Source organism: Ochotona princeps, chromosome 15 (assembly GCF_030435755.1).
Source record: "Ochotona princeps isolate mOchPri1 chromosome 15, mOchPri1.hap1, whole genome shotgun sequence".
Taxonomy (NCBI): domain Eukaryota; kingdom Metazoa; phylum Chordata; class Mammalia; order Lagomorpha; family Ochotonidae; genus Ochotona; species Ochotona princeps.
The window spans coordinates 49616772-49633051 of record NC_080846.1 but is presented as its reverse complement, the minus strand read 5'-3'; the positions used below and the strand labels follow the sequence as shown (position 1 = coordinate 49633051).

Sequence of the window (16280 nt, the reverse complement as noted above, 5' to 3'; positions counted from 1 at the left end):
GGAGTCACACTTTATTAGTATGTTTGTCTTTAGAAGTGGTGGGGTGTGCCAATCTGTATGTGAGTCTGTATCCTACCTGCACTCATGGAAGTGTTAATATTGTAGTTAAGGATACACCCCCCACCCCAGCTCTTCTTTCCTCTACTTTTTCTAGAGACCCCAGTTTTGCTCGACTGGGTCAGATGGTCTTGGAGTATGACCACCCTCTGAAGAAGCTGACAGAAGAGTTTGGGCCTCACACAAAGGCAAGTTCCCCTGGAGGGTGGTGGGGGGAGCTGCTCCAGCAGGAACACAAGGCGGCCATGGTTGACGTTAAGGCCACCTTCGCTTCTCCCCGCAGGCTGTGAGTGGAGCCCTCCTCTCTTTGCACTACCTCTTTCTCCGAAGGAACCAGGGGGCCGAGCAGTGGCGCAGTGCCCAGCTTCTGAGCATCATTAGCAGTCCCCCGGCCATGATTAGCCCCGCTAATTCAGACACAGTGAGTGCCCTTTTTCTTTGGTTAGCAAGATCTTATCTGTGCTGAGGCTGGCGCTGTGGAGGGTGGGCAGGGGCTTCTTAAAGAAAATGTCACCCCTAACATGGCTTCAGCTCTCTGCTAGGATATGCCTCTAAGCCAGTCATTCCTTGTAGCTCGAAACCATGGTCGTGTTGGAGCTTTTGTTTGGGCCAGGATTAGTGTGTGCGCCTGCTCGCAGAAGGAATTCAGTAAATATTTATAGAAGAATGAATGAGTGGATGAAACTGGATAATTAGGCAGCTAGTTAACAGAGTAGGAATTTGCGCGTAGGAGCAAATTAATCAAAAAGTGTTTTTTTTGTGTGTGCAAGGACTATTGACCCCAAGTCTTCCCTTCCAAAAACTTACGGTCTAGCAGGAAAGACATGCCATGTAGTTACAAAAATACAACGGATGATTCAAAATTACTGGTAAATGACACACAAGTGATGGAAAAGAATCTGAAGGATGGCGACATCATGACGGATTTGAGTCTTGCTCTCCTGAAGCGAAGAAAGTCCCAGCTAAGAAAGAGACAAACCATTACTGAGCCTGGCGTCCAGCCCAAGCTCCCTTTCCTTTTCTCCAGTGCGTTCTTTTTTTTTTTTTTTTGCCTCTCCTTACTTCCAGAGCGTGCAGCTTTCTCCCATGGACCTATCAAGGTGCCATACTCAATTTGGCAAAATCTAAGCTGGCTTTGCTACTGAGTCTGGCTCAACGTCTCCTCTTGAGGGGAGGACTACGTTCGGTCATCTGCCGTGACCATCTCTGCTTCTCCTCCTGCAGATGGCCTGTGAGTATCTGTCCGTGGAGGTGATGGAGCGCTGGATTATAAGTAAGTTTTGTGGGATTCGGTGGGTGGGCCAAGAAGGGCACACCTTTCAAAAGCCTTCATCTGTGTGCTCCCACCTCCCTGCAGTCGGGTTTCTACTCTGCCATGGGTGCCTCAACTCCAACAGCGAGTGCCAGAAGCTGTGGAAACTGTGTCTACAGGGCTCCTTATACATCACCCTCATCCGGGATGACGTGCTGCAGGTGCACAAGGTCACCGAGGACCTGTTTAGCAGTTTGAAAGGGTGAGAGGCATGAGATCCACACTGAGTTTCTCTGAGATTTTTTTTTAAAACTCCTTCCTATATCCTTTTTCACCTTCTGCGCATATTGTCACTTTTCCATACGGGTACAGGTCGAAAGGATTAATCCCAACTATTGAAAGATTTAGTCAGTGCCCACTATTTGCTAGGTGCTTTGCTGAGTTTTAGGGAATACAGTAATTAATAAGGTAACACAGGTGGCTGGTGCATGGCGTAGTAAGCCTGTGGTGTTGGCATTCAATATGGGTGCCAGTATGTATCCTGGCTGCTTCATTTCTGATCCAGCTTAAGACCTGAGAAAACTGTGGAGCACGGCTTAAGTCCAAGTGCGAGACCTGGAATAAGCTCGTGGCGCCTGACTTCAGATTGGCTCAGCTTCAGCCATTGCTGCTACCTGGGGGAGTGATTGGAAAATCTCTCTCTCTTTCTCCTTCTCTCTGTAACTCCAACTTTCAAATAAAAAATACATCTTTAAAAAAGTAAGATAACACAGAAATTAAGAGCATGGGTTCTGAAACCAGAGTATCTGGGTTTGAATTTAAGCCCTACTGCTTACTAACTGTGTTACCTTGGGCAAATTAATGAACTTTTCCATGCCAGTACCTCAATTTCCTCATCTAAAAAGCATACCTGATGGTAGTACCTGCCTCTGAAGCCACCTCCGAGTGGTGTTGGTGAGTAAACACGAAGCACTGTGGAGGTGTTGTAAAGGACATTTAAACTAGCCTCTAGGATCCAGAAAAGCTGGAGGAAGGTCGGCCGGCTGAGGTTTTGAGGTGAGAGAGGATGCGCCCACTCGGGAGATTGAGGAGCACAGTGCATGGGCAGCTGGGTTACAAGGGGCCATGTCAGGAGCCGGACCCAGGCAGGTCACCTGGGCCTTGTAGGCTCTGCCACAGGGTCAGACACAGCCTGCTGAGTGTTTCTAACAGGAGAGCGGCATAGCCGCTTTTGCATTTTTATGGAGGACCCCTTTAATTGCAGGGATGAAAAGAGATGATACATGCAAAACTGGAAGAGAACGGAGAAAGAACAGAGATTTTCCGTTTGCTGTTCACTCCCCCAAATCACCCTACTTCGCAATGGAAAATCAGACTTTATTTCTCCTACTTAACTCTACTCAAAAACGAACAAAAAACCAAAAACCCTTCCCCTTCCCCTCCACTCTCCCTAGCCTCTGGAAACCACCCCTCTCCTTTCCACTTGCATGAGACTAGGTTTTACGGAGTCCACTTAGGAATGCGATCGTGTAGTACCTGTCAGTGTTTGCTTGGCTTATTTCACTGACCATAATGACATCTAGCAGGCTGCCGCAAATGTCAACTTTTTTTTTCAAAATTTTTTTTTTTTAGTAAAGTGAAGCTGTTCCTGTGTCTTGCTTTTCTTTTCCCCCCTTTGGTGAAGATTTCTTACTTATCAGAAAGGCAGAGTTAGAGAGAGAGAGAGAGAGATCTCCTGCTGGTTGACTCCCCAAATGGCCTCAATGTCAGAGGTGGGCTAATTCAAAGCCAGGAGCTTTTCTGGGTCTCCCACTTGAGTGCCCAAGAATTTGGGTGCTCCTCTGCTGCCTTTCCAGTGCATTAGCAGGGAGCTGGATTGCAAATGGAGCAGTCTGCACTTGAACTGTTGCCTATATGGGATGCTGGCGCCTCAGGCAGAGGCATAGCCTGATATACCACAATGCTAGCCCCCAAATGGCAGAATTTTAGTCTTCTTATGGCTGAATAAGAACTCCCACACCAGTTTGCTTTGATTGTGTTTTAAAGTCCCACCAACGTGGCAGCCAAGGTGGCAAAGGATGAGAGAAGGCAGCTGTAAGGAAAGCAGAGGATGAAGAATGCTGATTTCTGAGCAGAGGTCTGTGGGAGAGAAAAGAGGCTGATTAGGAGAGTCAAACATCACAAGCAATTCAAACAAACCCGAAAAGGCTTTTTGATTTACTGATTCAAAGGTTCCCATTGACCTTAGAGGGAGCAGTTTGTTTGGGGTTGACGGCCGCATGAGATTTGAGAATGAGTGAGAGCAGAGCAGGTAAAAAATAAGAGTGCAGGTGTCACTTTGGGGACATTTGGTGAAAGAGTAGCTGAAGTGAGTGGATTGTCAGGGTTAAGCAAGGGTCTTTTTAGAATAAGGGAGGCTTTGAACTTCTCTGTTGGAAGAAGAGAATAAGTGAGTGGAAAGAAACCAGCCAAATCCTTTGAGGAAGCCGTCGGGAAGGGGTCTGAGGCAGGACTGGAGTGGCCATGTCTCCTACAGAACAGAGCCTGCGCCACAATTGGGTTCTGCTTCTTTCACCTCCCTCAAACCTGGATGGGTGAGAAGAAAAGTCTAGCTTCCACTTTGTCACAAAAGCCACCCTATGACCTTGTCAAGTCCTGTCTCTTCCCTGGGTGTTGTTTTCCTAATAGTAAGATCATGAGGGAGGAACTAAATGATCTCTAAGCTCTAAGAGGAATCTTTGAGTAACGGCCAGGGGGAGAAGTCAGGGTTTACAAAGATCCTAGTAGTGAGGGCTGCCCAGGGTCCCCTGCAGATTCTGGGCTACGCTCTTGGAAGGCTGAGTTCTCACAGGGCTGGGCTCTGCTGGGCTCTTGGAGGACTGGGCTCTTGCGGGCTGGACTCTTGGAGGGCTGGGTTCTCATAGGTCTGGGCTCTCATAGGGTGGGCAGGTGGGCAAGCCCTGGGCAGTCTGGCCAACCCTACTGTGCTTGTGCCAATCCTCAGGTACAGCAAGCGAGTGGCGGACATAAAGGAGAGCAAGGAGCATGTGATTGCAAACAGGTACAGGTGGGCAGGGGGCTTTCAGAGAGGGGATGGGGCAGGTGTCTTGCCTGACTTCCCTTCTCTCCTAGGCCACCCCAAGGTTCTGTGCAGCCTCCTAGCTTCAACCCATGCACTGACTACTGCCCCACAGATGCCGTGTTTTCTAACCAGCCCTGCTGTTAACACTGACACTGCCTGCTGTCTGACACCCCGTCCTAAACACAGCACCCTTCTGTGCTGCCTGAGGTTTTGTAAGGAGGGGAGAGACCCCATTCTCCTGCTTCCCTTTTCCTTCTGCAGTGGCCAGTTTCACAGTCAACGGCGGCAATTCCTGCGGGTGGCGGTCAAGGAGTTGGAGATTGTGTTGAGTGATGAACCAGGACTCCTGGGTCCCAAGGCAAGAAGAGGAGATGCTGGGATGGGGTTGGTGGCCAGTGGGAAGAGGTTCGCAGCAGGGAGTGCCTTGGCATTCATGCGAGTTTACATTTTGGAATCTATCATGACTTGTTTTTATGTGAATCTGCTGATTCTGTACTCCCAAACTTTTAATGTCTTTTTTGGGGGGAACCCTTAGAGTGTGTCTTGGATTACAGCTGTTGATGTTCTTGTTCTCAATTTGCATGTGGACTAACTGGTGACAGAGCTTGCTGTTTTGTGTTAAACCGCACCATGCCCACTAACTATTTCTAGAATTCAGTTTGACGGCGAGGGAGGGGTACTGACTGGAGCCAGTGTCAACATATGGGCATGTCTGATTCTGTGCCACATGGCTGAGGGTTTTTGTAGGTCTGAGTGTCTGCTATGGGACACTATTGCTGCTGTCGTAACCCCAATCCTGGCTGGGTCCATGGGCACAGTATGGGAGTTTCCTCTGTGCTTTGAAATACACTTTGGAGGTTGAAATTTCTAATAGTCCCTTTTCTCACCCTAGGCGCTTTTCGCTTTCATGGCCCTGTCCTTCATTCGCGATGAAGTCACCTGGTTGGTCCGCCACACAGAAAATGTCACCAAGACGAAGACTCCAGAGGACTATGCTGACTCGTTAGTATTTGACATGGTCACAAACCTTGTGCTGAAATGGGCTGGGGAAAGGGCATGGCAAGGCACCCTGTGGGTCCAGGAGCCCCCCAGTGTCTGTCCTGTAATCACTGTGTTTGTCTCAACTCGTGTTTCCAATCTCCAACATCTCTCACTCCCATCCTCAACTTCCTAGGAGCATCGCTGCGCTGCTCTTCCTGTTGGAGGAGATTAGGGCTCTGGTTCGAAAGCACATCAAGGTGATCCAGCAGTACCACCTGCAGTACTTGGTCAGATTCGACGCCCTGGTGCTCAGTGACGTCATTCAGGTATATTCATTTTGCTCCTCCGGGCTCAGGCTCATGCTCTGTGGAGCGCATGTCAACCAGCCCATTTCTTCTCCCAACCCACAAACATTTGTTAAAATGAAAGACTCAAAAAAATCGCAGCACTCTTGTCAAAAACTTGTTTTTGAGAGGCAGGAAGAGAAAACTAGTGAGCTGCTATGTGCTGGTTCACCTCCCAGCTGCCCATGAAGGTTGGAGCTGGGCCTGGGGTCAAAGCAGAGCTAGGGCTTCCACACAGGTGGAAGGAACTGAAATATCTGAACTGCCACCACCACTGCCTCCCAGGGTTCACATTCGCAGAATGCTGGAGTTGGGAGGCAGACATTGGAACTGAGCCCAGATGTTGGCAACGCCCGCGTCGCCATGTACCCCGAGCTGAACGGAGGGACTAGGGTTACAAAAAAGACAATATGCAGAGACAAGACAACACGCAGTACACAGAATGCCGATCGATGATAGATTGATATTTATTGCAACTCCAGGCTTTCTTTTATACTCTGCCTAGCTCCTCCCAGGGTTTATCCAGTCCTCAAATGGCCACCCTAAATCCTTCGAGTTCCTCCCAGTAGTGGCCACCCTAAATCCCTTGAGTTCCTCCCAGTATTTATCCAATCCCTTGGCAGATAACTTGACAAATAGGAAGCAGGAACTTGTGGTTAAGCCAGTGGCTAGATGTATCAGGCCAAAATTGCTCATCCTGTTACCCTCTGAGAAACAAGCTAAGCTGTGGAGTTAATCCTTGGGAGACCGGGGCCTGCACCCAGAGACCCTGGTATCTGTAGGATGCAGGTGCCCTGACTGCTGTCTCAATCACTAGGTCAAATGTCAGCTTCAGCACTATTCTCTGCACCTCAGTGAAGCTACACAGAAGTCAGGAGAGAAAAAGAAAGGGTACCCACGTGTTGGAGTAACAGGAAGCTCTCTTTACCTCTTGTTTGGCATAGTTTTTTTCTCTGTTTGGGGCACCTGGCAACTCTGTGTTCACGCACAGACGGAACCCTCTGGCCCTACTTTCTATCCTGCGGGAAGCTAGGCGCACTTGGCCATAACTTCATCTCCCCTTTCAGAACCTCTCTGTGTGTCCTGAGGAGGAGTCTGTCATCATGTCTTCATTCGTCAGTACTCTCAATTCTCTCAATCCCAAACAAGGTAACTGGAGGCAGGTGAAGAGGCAGGGGGTCGGGTGATGTGTGTGTGTGTTTGAGCCACTTTGTCTGAGCCACAGAGGAAGGAGCAAGGTGACTTTGAAGAGGATGCTGTTAGATATTAGGATGCAGTCTCGTCTTTTCCTTTTAAACTTGATCCTGTTTTTCTTCTTCTTGCAGTTGAGAGCGGAGAGAAATTTGAATTCGCTGGATTGAGGCTGGACTGGTTCCGCCTGCAGGTAATTGTTCCTGCTCATCCTCAGATTGCTTCTCCCCTGTGATCCTTTTCCCTTTTTTACTTCCTAAGCTCTGCTGTGGGGAGCAAATCAAACCTTGCAAACTGCTGATTGGACAGGACATATCCCAAGCCAAATTTCCTTCACCATGTTTTTCTCCATCTTTCGCCAACGGCAACCACAGGCATATACAAGTGTGGCAAAGGCCCCTCTGCACCTGCATGAGAACCCTGACTTAGCCAAGGTGATGAACCTCATCGTCTTTCACTCCCAAATGTTGGACTCAGTGGAGAAGATGCTGGTGGAAACATCTGACCTGTCCATTTTCTGGTAGGTCCTGACCCTGGGCTCTTTTTTTTTTTTAATTATAAATTTTATTTTTTATAATGATTACATGGTGGATCAGGATGGGAAGGACCGAGGTTTGGGGAAAATTGGGTGCATTCATTGCTTCCAAGTTTGCCATTTCTTCTTGTTGTTTCTAGGGGAAGGGGAGTGACAAAGGGGGAAATCACTCATGACTTTCCACACATCCCAGCACCCAGGGATGAGAAACTGCCCCCTCTTATCAACCCAGGGTCTCCATGTGTGCATATTCTGAGGGTTCTGTCCAAGTGGTGTGGATAGTTCTGAAATGCAGCCGATCTCACCAATCCGAGGAGGATGTCACCCGATGTCCACTGGATCCATTCATCGAGATTTTTTGCTGTCATTGTTTGTTTGGGGTAGTTGTCCAGTTTATTCTGTTCTTCTTCTGCTACAGCATCAAATGAGCTGCTACATTCTCTTCTTACAACAGGGCCTATGTCCACTGCTCCACGTTTTTCATTATGTAGGACATGTTTTTGCACGCAAGTCCAAGTACCCAGACCAGGTGTCCCAAGCATCACCAGATCCCCCACCCCCGGGGCTCACAAACCTTTCACCCACCTAGTAGGTGGGCCCCAGGACCTGGGCCAGGAGATCCAAGGATTCCTGGGATCTTTATCAGCTCTCTCCATCTCCTTCCTGGTCCCCATAGAGGATGGTATTTCCCCTGGAGAGCTGGGAATGTCGTGTGTGTACGTGTGTGTGTGTGTGTTTTAATCTTAAAGGCAGATGCCCTAACTCCACATCTTGTTCACACCAGCTTCTTCCAATAATCCGAAGTGCTCGTTGCCTTCTGTCTAGTATTTGTCTTCTTTTTTTTTAAGATTTATTTATTTCTATTACAAAGTCAGATATACAGAGAGGAGGAGAGACAGAGAGGAAGATCTTCCGTCCGATGAATCACCCCCCAAGTGAGTCCAACGGCCTTCGAAGCCGGGAACCAGGAACCTCCTCCAGGTCTGCCACGCGGATGCAGGGTCCAAAAGTCTTGGGCCGTTCTTGACTGCTTCCCCGGGCCACAAGCAGGGAGCTGGATGGGAAGTGGAGCAGATGGGATTAGAACTGGCGCCCATATGGGATTCCGGCGTGTTCAAGGCGAGGACTTTAGCCACTAGGCCACACCGCCGGGCCCGTATTTGTCCTGTTAAGACAACCTTTTGGGCTTTCCAGTCTCTGGGACAAGTGGTCCATATGCCTTTTTCCAATATTGTCTCATCTTCACTGTTTTTTTTTTTTTTTAATCTCTCTAGCTATTTTTCTCTATTTTTTAAACCCTCAAGACATTGTGATTAAAAGGAATATTGAGTGGGCATTTGGCACGGTGGCTTATGCCACTGCTTGGAACGGCCACAGTCTGCATCAGAGTGCCTGGTTCGCGTCTCAGCTCAGCTCCCTGTTTCTTCTTCCTGCTGATGAGGGGAGGCAGCAGAGGATGGCTTCAGTCTGTGGGTCCCTGTCGTTCACATGAGACACCTGCATTGAGCTCCAGGCTTCTGCCTTCAGTCCTGCCTCTTGCAGGCATCTGGGGGAATTAGTGAATGGAAGCTCTCTTCATCTGTCTCTGTGCCCTTCAAACAAAATGAAGGAAAAAGCAAAATGAAACAAAAAAAAGCAGGGCAAAAACTTGAGAATTTAGTTAGGTGAATGCAAAGTAATCAGGAGCACTGTAGCATAGGCCTTTGGAGAAGGAACCTGACGTGCCTGTCTTCCTGAGGTTGCGTTCAGCGTGTATTAGGTGACTGCTGTTGTACAGAGCTGTACTCTTTGAAGGATCAAACAAAGCACATGACATGTCATCTCTGCTGTCTGCAGTCAGTGCGCGTGAGGAGATGCAAGACCCTTCTGCTAAAAGAATGTCAACACAACACCTGGAAATGGGAGAACTTGTGAAAAAGAGGACACGGAGTTGACACGATATGGGAGTGAGGAAAGATCAGCCTCATGGAATTAATCTGAGGAGATTTTCCGGTCCCTGGGTGTCAACTGTGGGGAGGAATGTGAAGGAGTGGAACCGAGGACTGCCCAAGTGTGTAAAGATGCAGGGGGGTGGTGGGGGGAGGAAAGCAAACTGAGTGTGAGGAAATGGAGGAAGATGATCCCCGGGCTGCCCTGGAGTCATTAGAAAAGTCTGAAAGGGTTAAGCTTCTGGATGCCTTCCTACCTCAAGAATAGGGATTTTAACAACTCATTTAATAGTCAAAGTTTGTCAGCCCAGCTTGGTAGCCTAGTGGCTAAAGTCTTTGCCTTGCAGGCATCAGGATCTCATGTGGGTGCCGATTTGTATCCTGGCTGCTCCACTTCCCATTCAGCTTCCTGCTTATGACCTGGGAAAACAGTTGAGTAAGACCCAAATGTTTGGGCCCCTGCACCATGTGGGAGACCTGGAAGAAGCTCCTGGCTCCTGATTTCAGCCCAGCTCTGTTCCAGACATTTCGGGCACTTGGGGAGTAAACCAGCAGACAGAAGATGTTTCTCTGTCTCTCCTACTCTCTGCAAATCTGACTTTCCAATAAAAATAAATAAATTTTTAAAAAAAGAAAGAGTTTGTGAGGAGAGTAAGAGGGAGAGAGGTGGGAGGTTGGGAGGGAGAAAGAGAGAGAGAGAGAGAGAGAGAGATCTTCTGTTCTCTGGTTCTTTCCCTAGGTGACCACAAAGCCAGTGCTGGGCCAGGTGCTGGGCTAGGGCAAAGCCAGGAGGAGCTGGGAGCTTCATTCAGGCCCCCCATGTGGGTTGCAGGAGCCCAGGCACTTGACCCATTTTCCACCGTTTTTCCCAGGCCATTAAGAGGGGGCTGGATCGGAAGTGGAGCAATCTGACCATGAACCAGTGCCTACCCAAATGGGATGCTGGCATTGCAGGAGGCAGCTTTACTCACTGGACTATAATGCTGGCCCCAGGGATTTTTTTTTTTTATGTCAGTCATTTTGAAATTTATTTTCACTTTTTTTTTTAAAGGCAGGGACAAAGACAGACACAAATCTTCCTTTTGCTGGTTTATTTCTTGAATCCCTGTATTAGCTGAGACTGGGCCAGGCAGGAGCTTGGAACCCCACCTGGGTCTCTTAAATAGGTGGCAGGGTCCCAAGTACTGGAACCACCATGAACTACCTTCCAGCCTGTGCAAAAAATAGGAAAATGGTTCTGAAGCAGAGGAGGCAGGACTTGAACTAGGCACTCTGATTCTGATTCGGGATGCTGATGTGCCAAGCAGAGTCTCAACTTCCAAGTCCCCCATGCCTACTCCACAGATAAGGAAATTCAGGAGGCAAGTGATGAATACAGGTGAGTATTTGTTGAAAAGGACTAGGGACTAAGCCCTGGTCTTTGGTCTCCTTCGTTGTTCTCTGCAGCTTTCACCTGCGGACCTTTGAGAAGATGTTTGCTGTGACCCTGGAGGAGCCCAGCATGCTGCGTTATGCCATTGCCTTCCCCCTGATTTGTGCCCATTTTGTCCACTGTACTCACGAGATGTGCCCAGAGGAGGTAGTTACCCTGAACTCCAAGCCCTGTCATTTCTCCCTAGTCACATCTCATCCTTATCTTCCCCTCTTCCAAAAACACAGCTGCAAGGGTTGAGCTTGGTTCCAGGAGGGCTGAAGCATAGGTGTGAGTCCCTAGATATCTGAGCTTGGTGTAGAACACATGCTGTCTCTCCCTCTGCACCTCGGGTTCTTGTTGGTAGCTCACACCAGGGGGTGGGGAGCAGTGGCTACCTTGGTGATGTGATGTCCTGCTGGTCCCTCCTCCCCCATGTAGTACCCCCACCTAAAGAACCACGGCCTGCACCACTGCAACTCTTTCCTGGAGGAGTTGGCCAAGCAGACCAGCAACTGCGTCTTGGAGATCTGTGCGGAGCAGCGCAACCTGAGTGAGCAGGTAGGCTGCGCCCTGTCCGCTTCCGGCCCCTCTCAGACCCCTCCCCTCAACTCCCTCTCAGACACGCAGCTCCCTAACTCTCAAGTAGGTTCAGGGCTGCCTTGTACTTGAGTTTCTGACAGGAGCCTTTTCTTAGTGTGGTCCCTTCTGTCTTTCCTTCCTTAGGGCCAGAGAGAGGTGTCTAAAAATACTCTTATTTGAACAGCTGCACTCAGGCAACATGTGTGCTCTTAAGGTGAAGGGCTCTGGAAGAGTTTACTTTCCCGTTCACTTTCCCTCCTCTCTTGGGGCCGGACATACTCAGGCCAGTGTGGCCCCAGATCGCCTGGCTCATGCCATCTTTTTGTTCCTCTGCATGCTCACCTGTGGCTGTCCGGACAGTTCAAGTGCCTCTTTCGCGTCTGTTCTCAAGGCTGCTCTCTTTTTCTTATCTCCTGATCTATTTTCCCCCTCCCTCCTGCACACTGACTCACAGCACCTGGTTATGATGAGCGCAGCTTCCAGCTCAGATTGCTTGAAAATGAGGAATTTGTTTTGTTGTTGCCCTGGAGTCACTGTTCAGGTTTCCCAGACTACCCACCCTTCCTGGGTTGGAGTCAGGCTTTGCAACAACTTTGGTGGAACTGGGAGTGGGGGGTGGGGTAGGGTGTGTGTGTGTGGGGGGGGGGGAGGGCGTGGAGAATCTCTAGCTGCACAGTTGTTTGATCACTTAACCTTGTCGTTTGCTTATAGGCAAAATGTGGGGGATTAGAGACATTTTCTTCATACACGTGTCACGAGGCTGAAATGAAGTAGACAACATTTGGTGTGCAGCACCTGGTACATGCCAACTGTTGTATTGGTTGGCACTTCTTGGACACTGAGCCTTGTGTTGGGTTTTGGAGTGAGTAACAACCCAGAGGGAATGTCTCAGTGTAAGGCAAAATGGAGCGCACACACCCAAGCTAGAAAGTTGAAGCAGTGAATGCAAGGGAAATAGGCAAATCAGTCCAGCTGCAGGTGTCATTATCAGACAGGGGAGACAGAGAGCTTTGCTCACTGCTGCCTCAGACCTGACTAAAGCCTGAGCAAGCAGCTGAGCAGAGCTCTTGCAACCCAACAAGGGCTGGCACTCCAGAGCTAGGGCTCAGCGCATCAGGGATATCAGACCGGCCTTTTCTGGCATGGCTTTCAGAGTCTACCTACAGACACTTTTGCCTCGGTTCAGGATCCACACATCTTTGTCCACCAGAATGGGCCTTTCTTGTTTTTCCTGAAGCAACGAACAATCTGAATTTAAGAAATTATGACTAGTAGAACCAGTTTTCTGGTGTGGCTTTTGTGCTATCCTCAGAATGAGTCCAGGCAGGCTCCACAATGCTGAACACCACTGGTGGAAGGGAGGTCCCAGGTGCTGAACTTGCACGACCCCTGAGCACGTGGTTGTATCTGATGCTGTCTGTGTGGCCAACTGGGGGGATCGCAGCGAAGAGGAGAGGTGCAGGGTTGCTGTGTGAGTCAACCGCAGAAACATGGCGTTAGCGAAGCCGTGGGAAGAGGGTGCTGTGTCTCTGGTGGGCTGCGGCGGTGTGGGTGACGGTCTCCATGGCATGGTGTGAAGGAACATGGCGAGTGAGAGGGTTGTTGTTCCATCTGGCAATGATGAATCCTTCTCCCACGGTGGAAGACCCTAGAAAGCAAACTGAGTGGTGCTCCTCACTGTATTTTAAAAAGTGTATTTGGAAGGCAAAGAAAGGAGAGACTGTTTTAAATCTCTGTCAAATAAATTGATAGGAATTTTGTGACCCTTCTAAAGTTGGCTTTACACAAGCGAAGTTGAACCTTTTTCACTAGATTATTGTTATAGCGCTTGCCTATTTTCCTGCTGATCTAGGGTCTTTTGTTATTTATTGAACTCTTTGTTTAGTGGAGCACTAAGTCTTTGACTATCATGTAAATTAAAAATGTCATCTTAAAAAATAAGAAATAAAATATAAAATTGAAATGTTTATTGAATTTTTTAAAAAGCCAGAGAAGGGGAGGAGAGAGCGCACACAAAAGTGCTCCCGTCTGCTGGTTTACTGTCCAAGAGCTCCCAGTAGCCAGGAGCCAAGAACCAGGAAGTCAGTGTGTGTCTTTCACATGGGTGTTAGGGACCCAAGAACTTGACATTGCCTGCTGCCCCCCAGGGTGCATATTAGCAGGAAAAAGCACCTGGAGAGGAGCAGAGACTGAACCCCAGAAACACAGTGGCAGATGCAGGGGTCCCAGGTGGCACCTCGACTTGGTACAAATGCCCATCTCTTAGACCTTCCTCTTTTTCATTGAAGTTTTCCATTGGGTACTGGACAAGCTGCTCAGCAGCTTCTGCAACTCTGCCTCATATCCCCACTCACCTGCATTTATTTCTAAAGCTTCTACCCAAGCACTGTGCCACCACCATTAGCAAGGCCAAGAACAAGAAAACCATGAAGCAGAGGCAGACTCCCAGGAAAGGAGAGCCCGAGAGAGATAAGCCGGGAGCCGAGAGTCACCGCAAGAACCGCGTCGTCGTCACCAAGTGAGAGCCGGGCCCCCAGAGGTCCACCTGGTCACTGGACCCCAAAAGGGAGACAGGGAAGAGGGAAGGTGGTACAGCAGAGGATCATGGGTATGGTGGCACTGGTGTCAGCTATAGGAAAACACTGCATGTGGCTTTTCTGTGTTTGAAGTCAGTACCCAGGGACAGTGTTGTGGGCTGAGTGTTGTGTTTGAAAGGGGTTTGAGGGATCCCTCACAGGGCTGGCATTTCCTTCCCAAATACTGGCCAGGTGGGGCCAAGACCTGTAACCTGACTTATTTGATTTTCCAGCATGGACAAGCTGCACCTGCACTTGACAGAACTGGCATTGACAATGAACCATGTTCACAGCTTCTCTGTCTTTGAGCATACCATCTTCCCTTCCGAGTATCTCAGCAGCCAGCTGGAGACCAGGCTTAACAGGTATTCTCTCTGTGTGTGTGTGTGTGTGTGTGTGTGTGTGTGTGTGTGTGTGTGTGTGTGGTACGTAGCCCGGTGACTGTCAGAGCTGGGCTTGCTCAGGTTTTTCTCAGTGGTGAATGCCACACGTAGGAGATTCTGGTGCAGCCATCTTGGCCTGGGTGCCCTACCCCTTTACCCAAACAATCTCTGTAGGTGGTTTCGCTGAACAACTGGAATTAATCTGTGCGAATTGCCCCAAATGAGCAGGGCCTTTGTTGTCCTCTGTCATCCTAGCTAGGACCCTGGAGCAGGTTATCTAACTTATCTGAGCCAGCTTCCTTCTCCATAAGGTGAAGCTAATAGTATTTACCTTATAGAATTACCTGCCATCAAGAACTGGCTGAGAATTAAAGATAGCAATGAGTGTCAAGTTCTCAGCATATCAGAAACCTTAGTGAAGCAAATTCCCTTCCCTATACTTTGTTCCTCATGCCACCATCCCCCTAAAGTAGGAGGGGATGATGCTGAATGACCCTTTAATCTTCAGGGTTCTGTTTTGGAATGGAGTTCACTCATTTAGCAAATATTTAGTGTGTACCTACTCTCTCAGGAATGTTCTAGAAGCTGTTGACAAGGTGGTATACAGAACATATCCCCTGCGTTGTCTCTGTGAAGCTTGCCTTTTAGTAGAAGAGACATACCAACAAAAGAAACTAGAATACCAAGTGGGTTGGATGCTGATAAATGCTAGGCTGCAAGCTCAAGCAGGGGAGCTAGGAGAGAGTGGGCAGATGGCAGTGGAGGGCTGGTGTTGCAGGTATAAGACAGGGTGGACTGCTTGAGAAAGTGACACATGCAGGCGTAGGGGCCCGAAAGAGCTGAGGGAGCCAGGTGTGTGGTGATGAGGGGAAAGAGCGTCATGGACAGAGGGCATGGCAAGGGCAGAAGCCTGTTTGGTGTGTTCCTGAGGCCCGAGGGGAAGCCAACATGGCACAGCAACACGGGCCTGCAGGGCAGGGGATCAGAAAACCAAGACAAGAGGCAGGCTACACAGACACTTGTGTGTCCTGATGAACATGTTCCCTTTTGTTCTGGTGATATGAGGAGGCTTGCAGGAGTAGGGCAGAGCTGTGATAAGGTTAGACTCCATATTTCATGCTGCATGGGCAGAGGCAAGGATGGGTGCCGGGAGACCAGTTTAGAGTGGTGTTTGGATCAGAGGAGACACACACTTTTTTTTTTTTGCAATGAGGTTTTTGTCTGGGTGAAGTGAGATCAATTGGCCTCCGTGACATGCAGTTGGCTATGTCTGTCTGGTGTCAGGAAGAGGAGACAGGGTCTGGTACCTAGCTGAACACAAACCCCCAGCACCTAGAGCACCCTGCCTGGGATATTCCAGGTTTCTCGGAGGATCTCTGGCACTTGGCTTCTCTGATACTGTTGCCCCTGAATCCTAAGGTTGGCCCAGAGGTTTGATAGAACAGATGAGCCTTCCTCCCAAGCTGCCCTTTTGGATGGTAGGAGGGTCCTTTCTTCCACCCTTCTCCTCCCTGCCATAAACACTTCGCCCCAAAACTCCCAGGAACTGGTGGCCTGGGGAAGAATCTGAGGAATTCATCCCCAGCCAAGTACAGATGGCTGCCAGGGGCCTGCGGTGTGCTCTCAGGCTCCAGGGAGGGATTTGGCAAGGAGGGGGACATCTAGTGGGGCGAGGTCTCCCTGTCTTCCCCAAGTAACAGCATGGGTGGTCCTCCACCTTCTCAAAGGTTGCTTGAAGCTGCGTGCTGGCCAAGTGTGCCCTCTGTCTGGCCTTGCCTTCCTGTGGCCACTTGTGATCGAGATTTCCAGACATGGCTTCCATTAAAAAATATATATTTTTTTATGTATTTGAGAGGTGTATGTGTGCACACACACACAGATCCTCTATCTGCTGGTTCACTCCCTTCAAATGCCCACAACAGTTGGAGCTGGCCCAGGCCAAAGCCAGGAGCCAGGAA

The 16280-nt window shown here is 49.3% G+C and overlaps 1 protein-coding gene across 1 annotated transcript in view; it reads left to right on the top strand.

Annotated features, from left to right (window-relative positions):
* NCKAP1L (NCK associated protein 1 like) overlaps positions 1 to 16280 on the top strand; it is a 48553-nt gene that overhangs the window by 14759 nt on the left and 17514 nt on the right. The window contains exons 6-20 of the mRNA XM_004583141.4: positions 155 to 245; positions 341 to 478; positions 1282 to 1330; positions 1415 to 1571; positions 4314 to 4370; positions 4653 to 4749; positions 5284 to 5393; positions 5566 to 5698; positions 6784 to 6865; positions 7042 to 7100; positions 7282 to 7427; positions 10817 to 10949; positions 11223 to 11342; positions 13736 to 13881; positions 14173 to 14304. Of these exons, the coding sequence (XP_004583198.2) occupies positions 155 to 245; positions 341 to 478; positions 1282 to 1330; positions 1415 to 1571; positions 4314 to 4370; positions 4653 to 4749; positions 5284 to 5393; positions 5566 to 5698; positions 6784 to 6865; positions 7042 to 7100; positions 7282 to 7427; positions 10817 to 10949; positions 11223 to 11342; positions 13736 to 13881; positions 14173 to 14304 (1650 nt within the window). The remainder of the gene's footprint in view (positions 1 to 154; positions 246 to 340; positions 479 to 1281; positions 1331 to 1414; positions 1572 to 4313; positions 4371 to 4652; positions 4750 to 5283; positions 5394 to 5565; positions 5699 to 6783; positions 6866 to 7041; positions 7101 to 7281; positions 7428 to 10816; positions 10950 to 11222; positions 11343 to 13735; positions 13882 to 14172; positions 14305 to 16280) is intronic.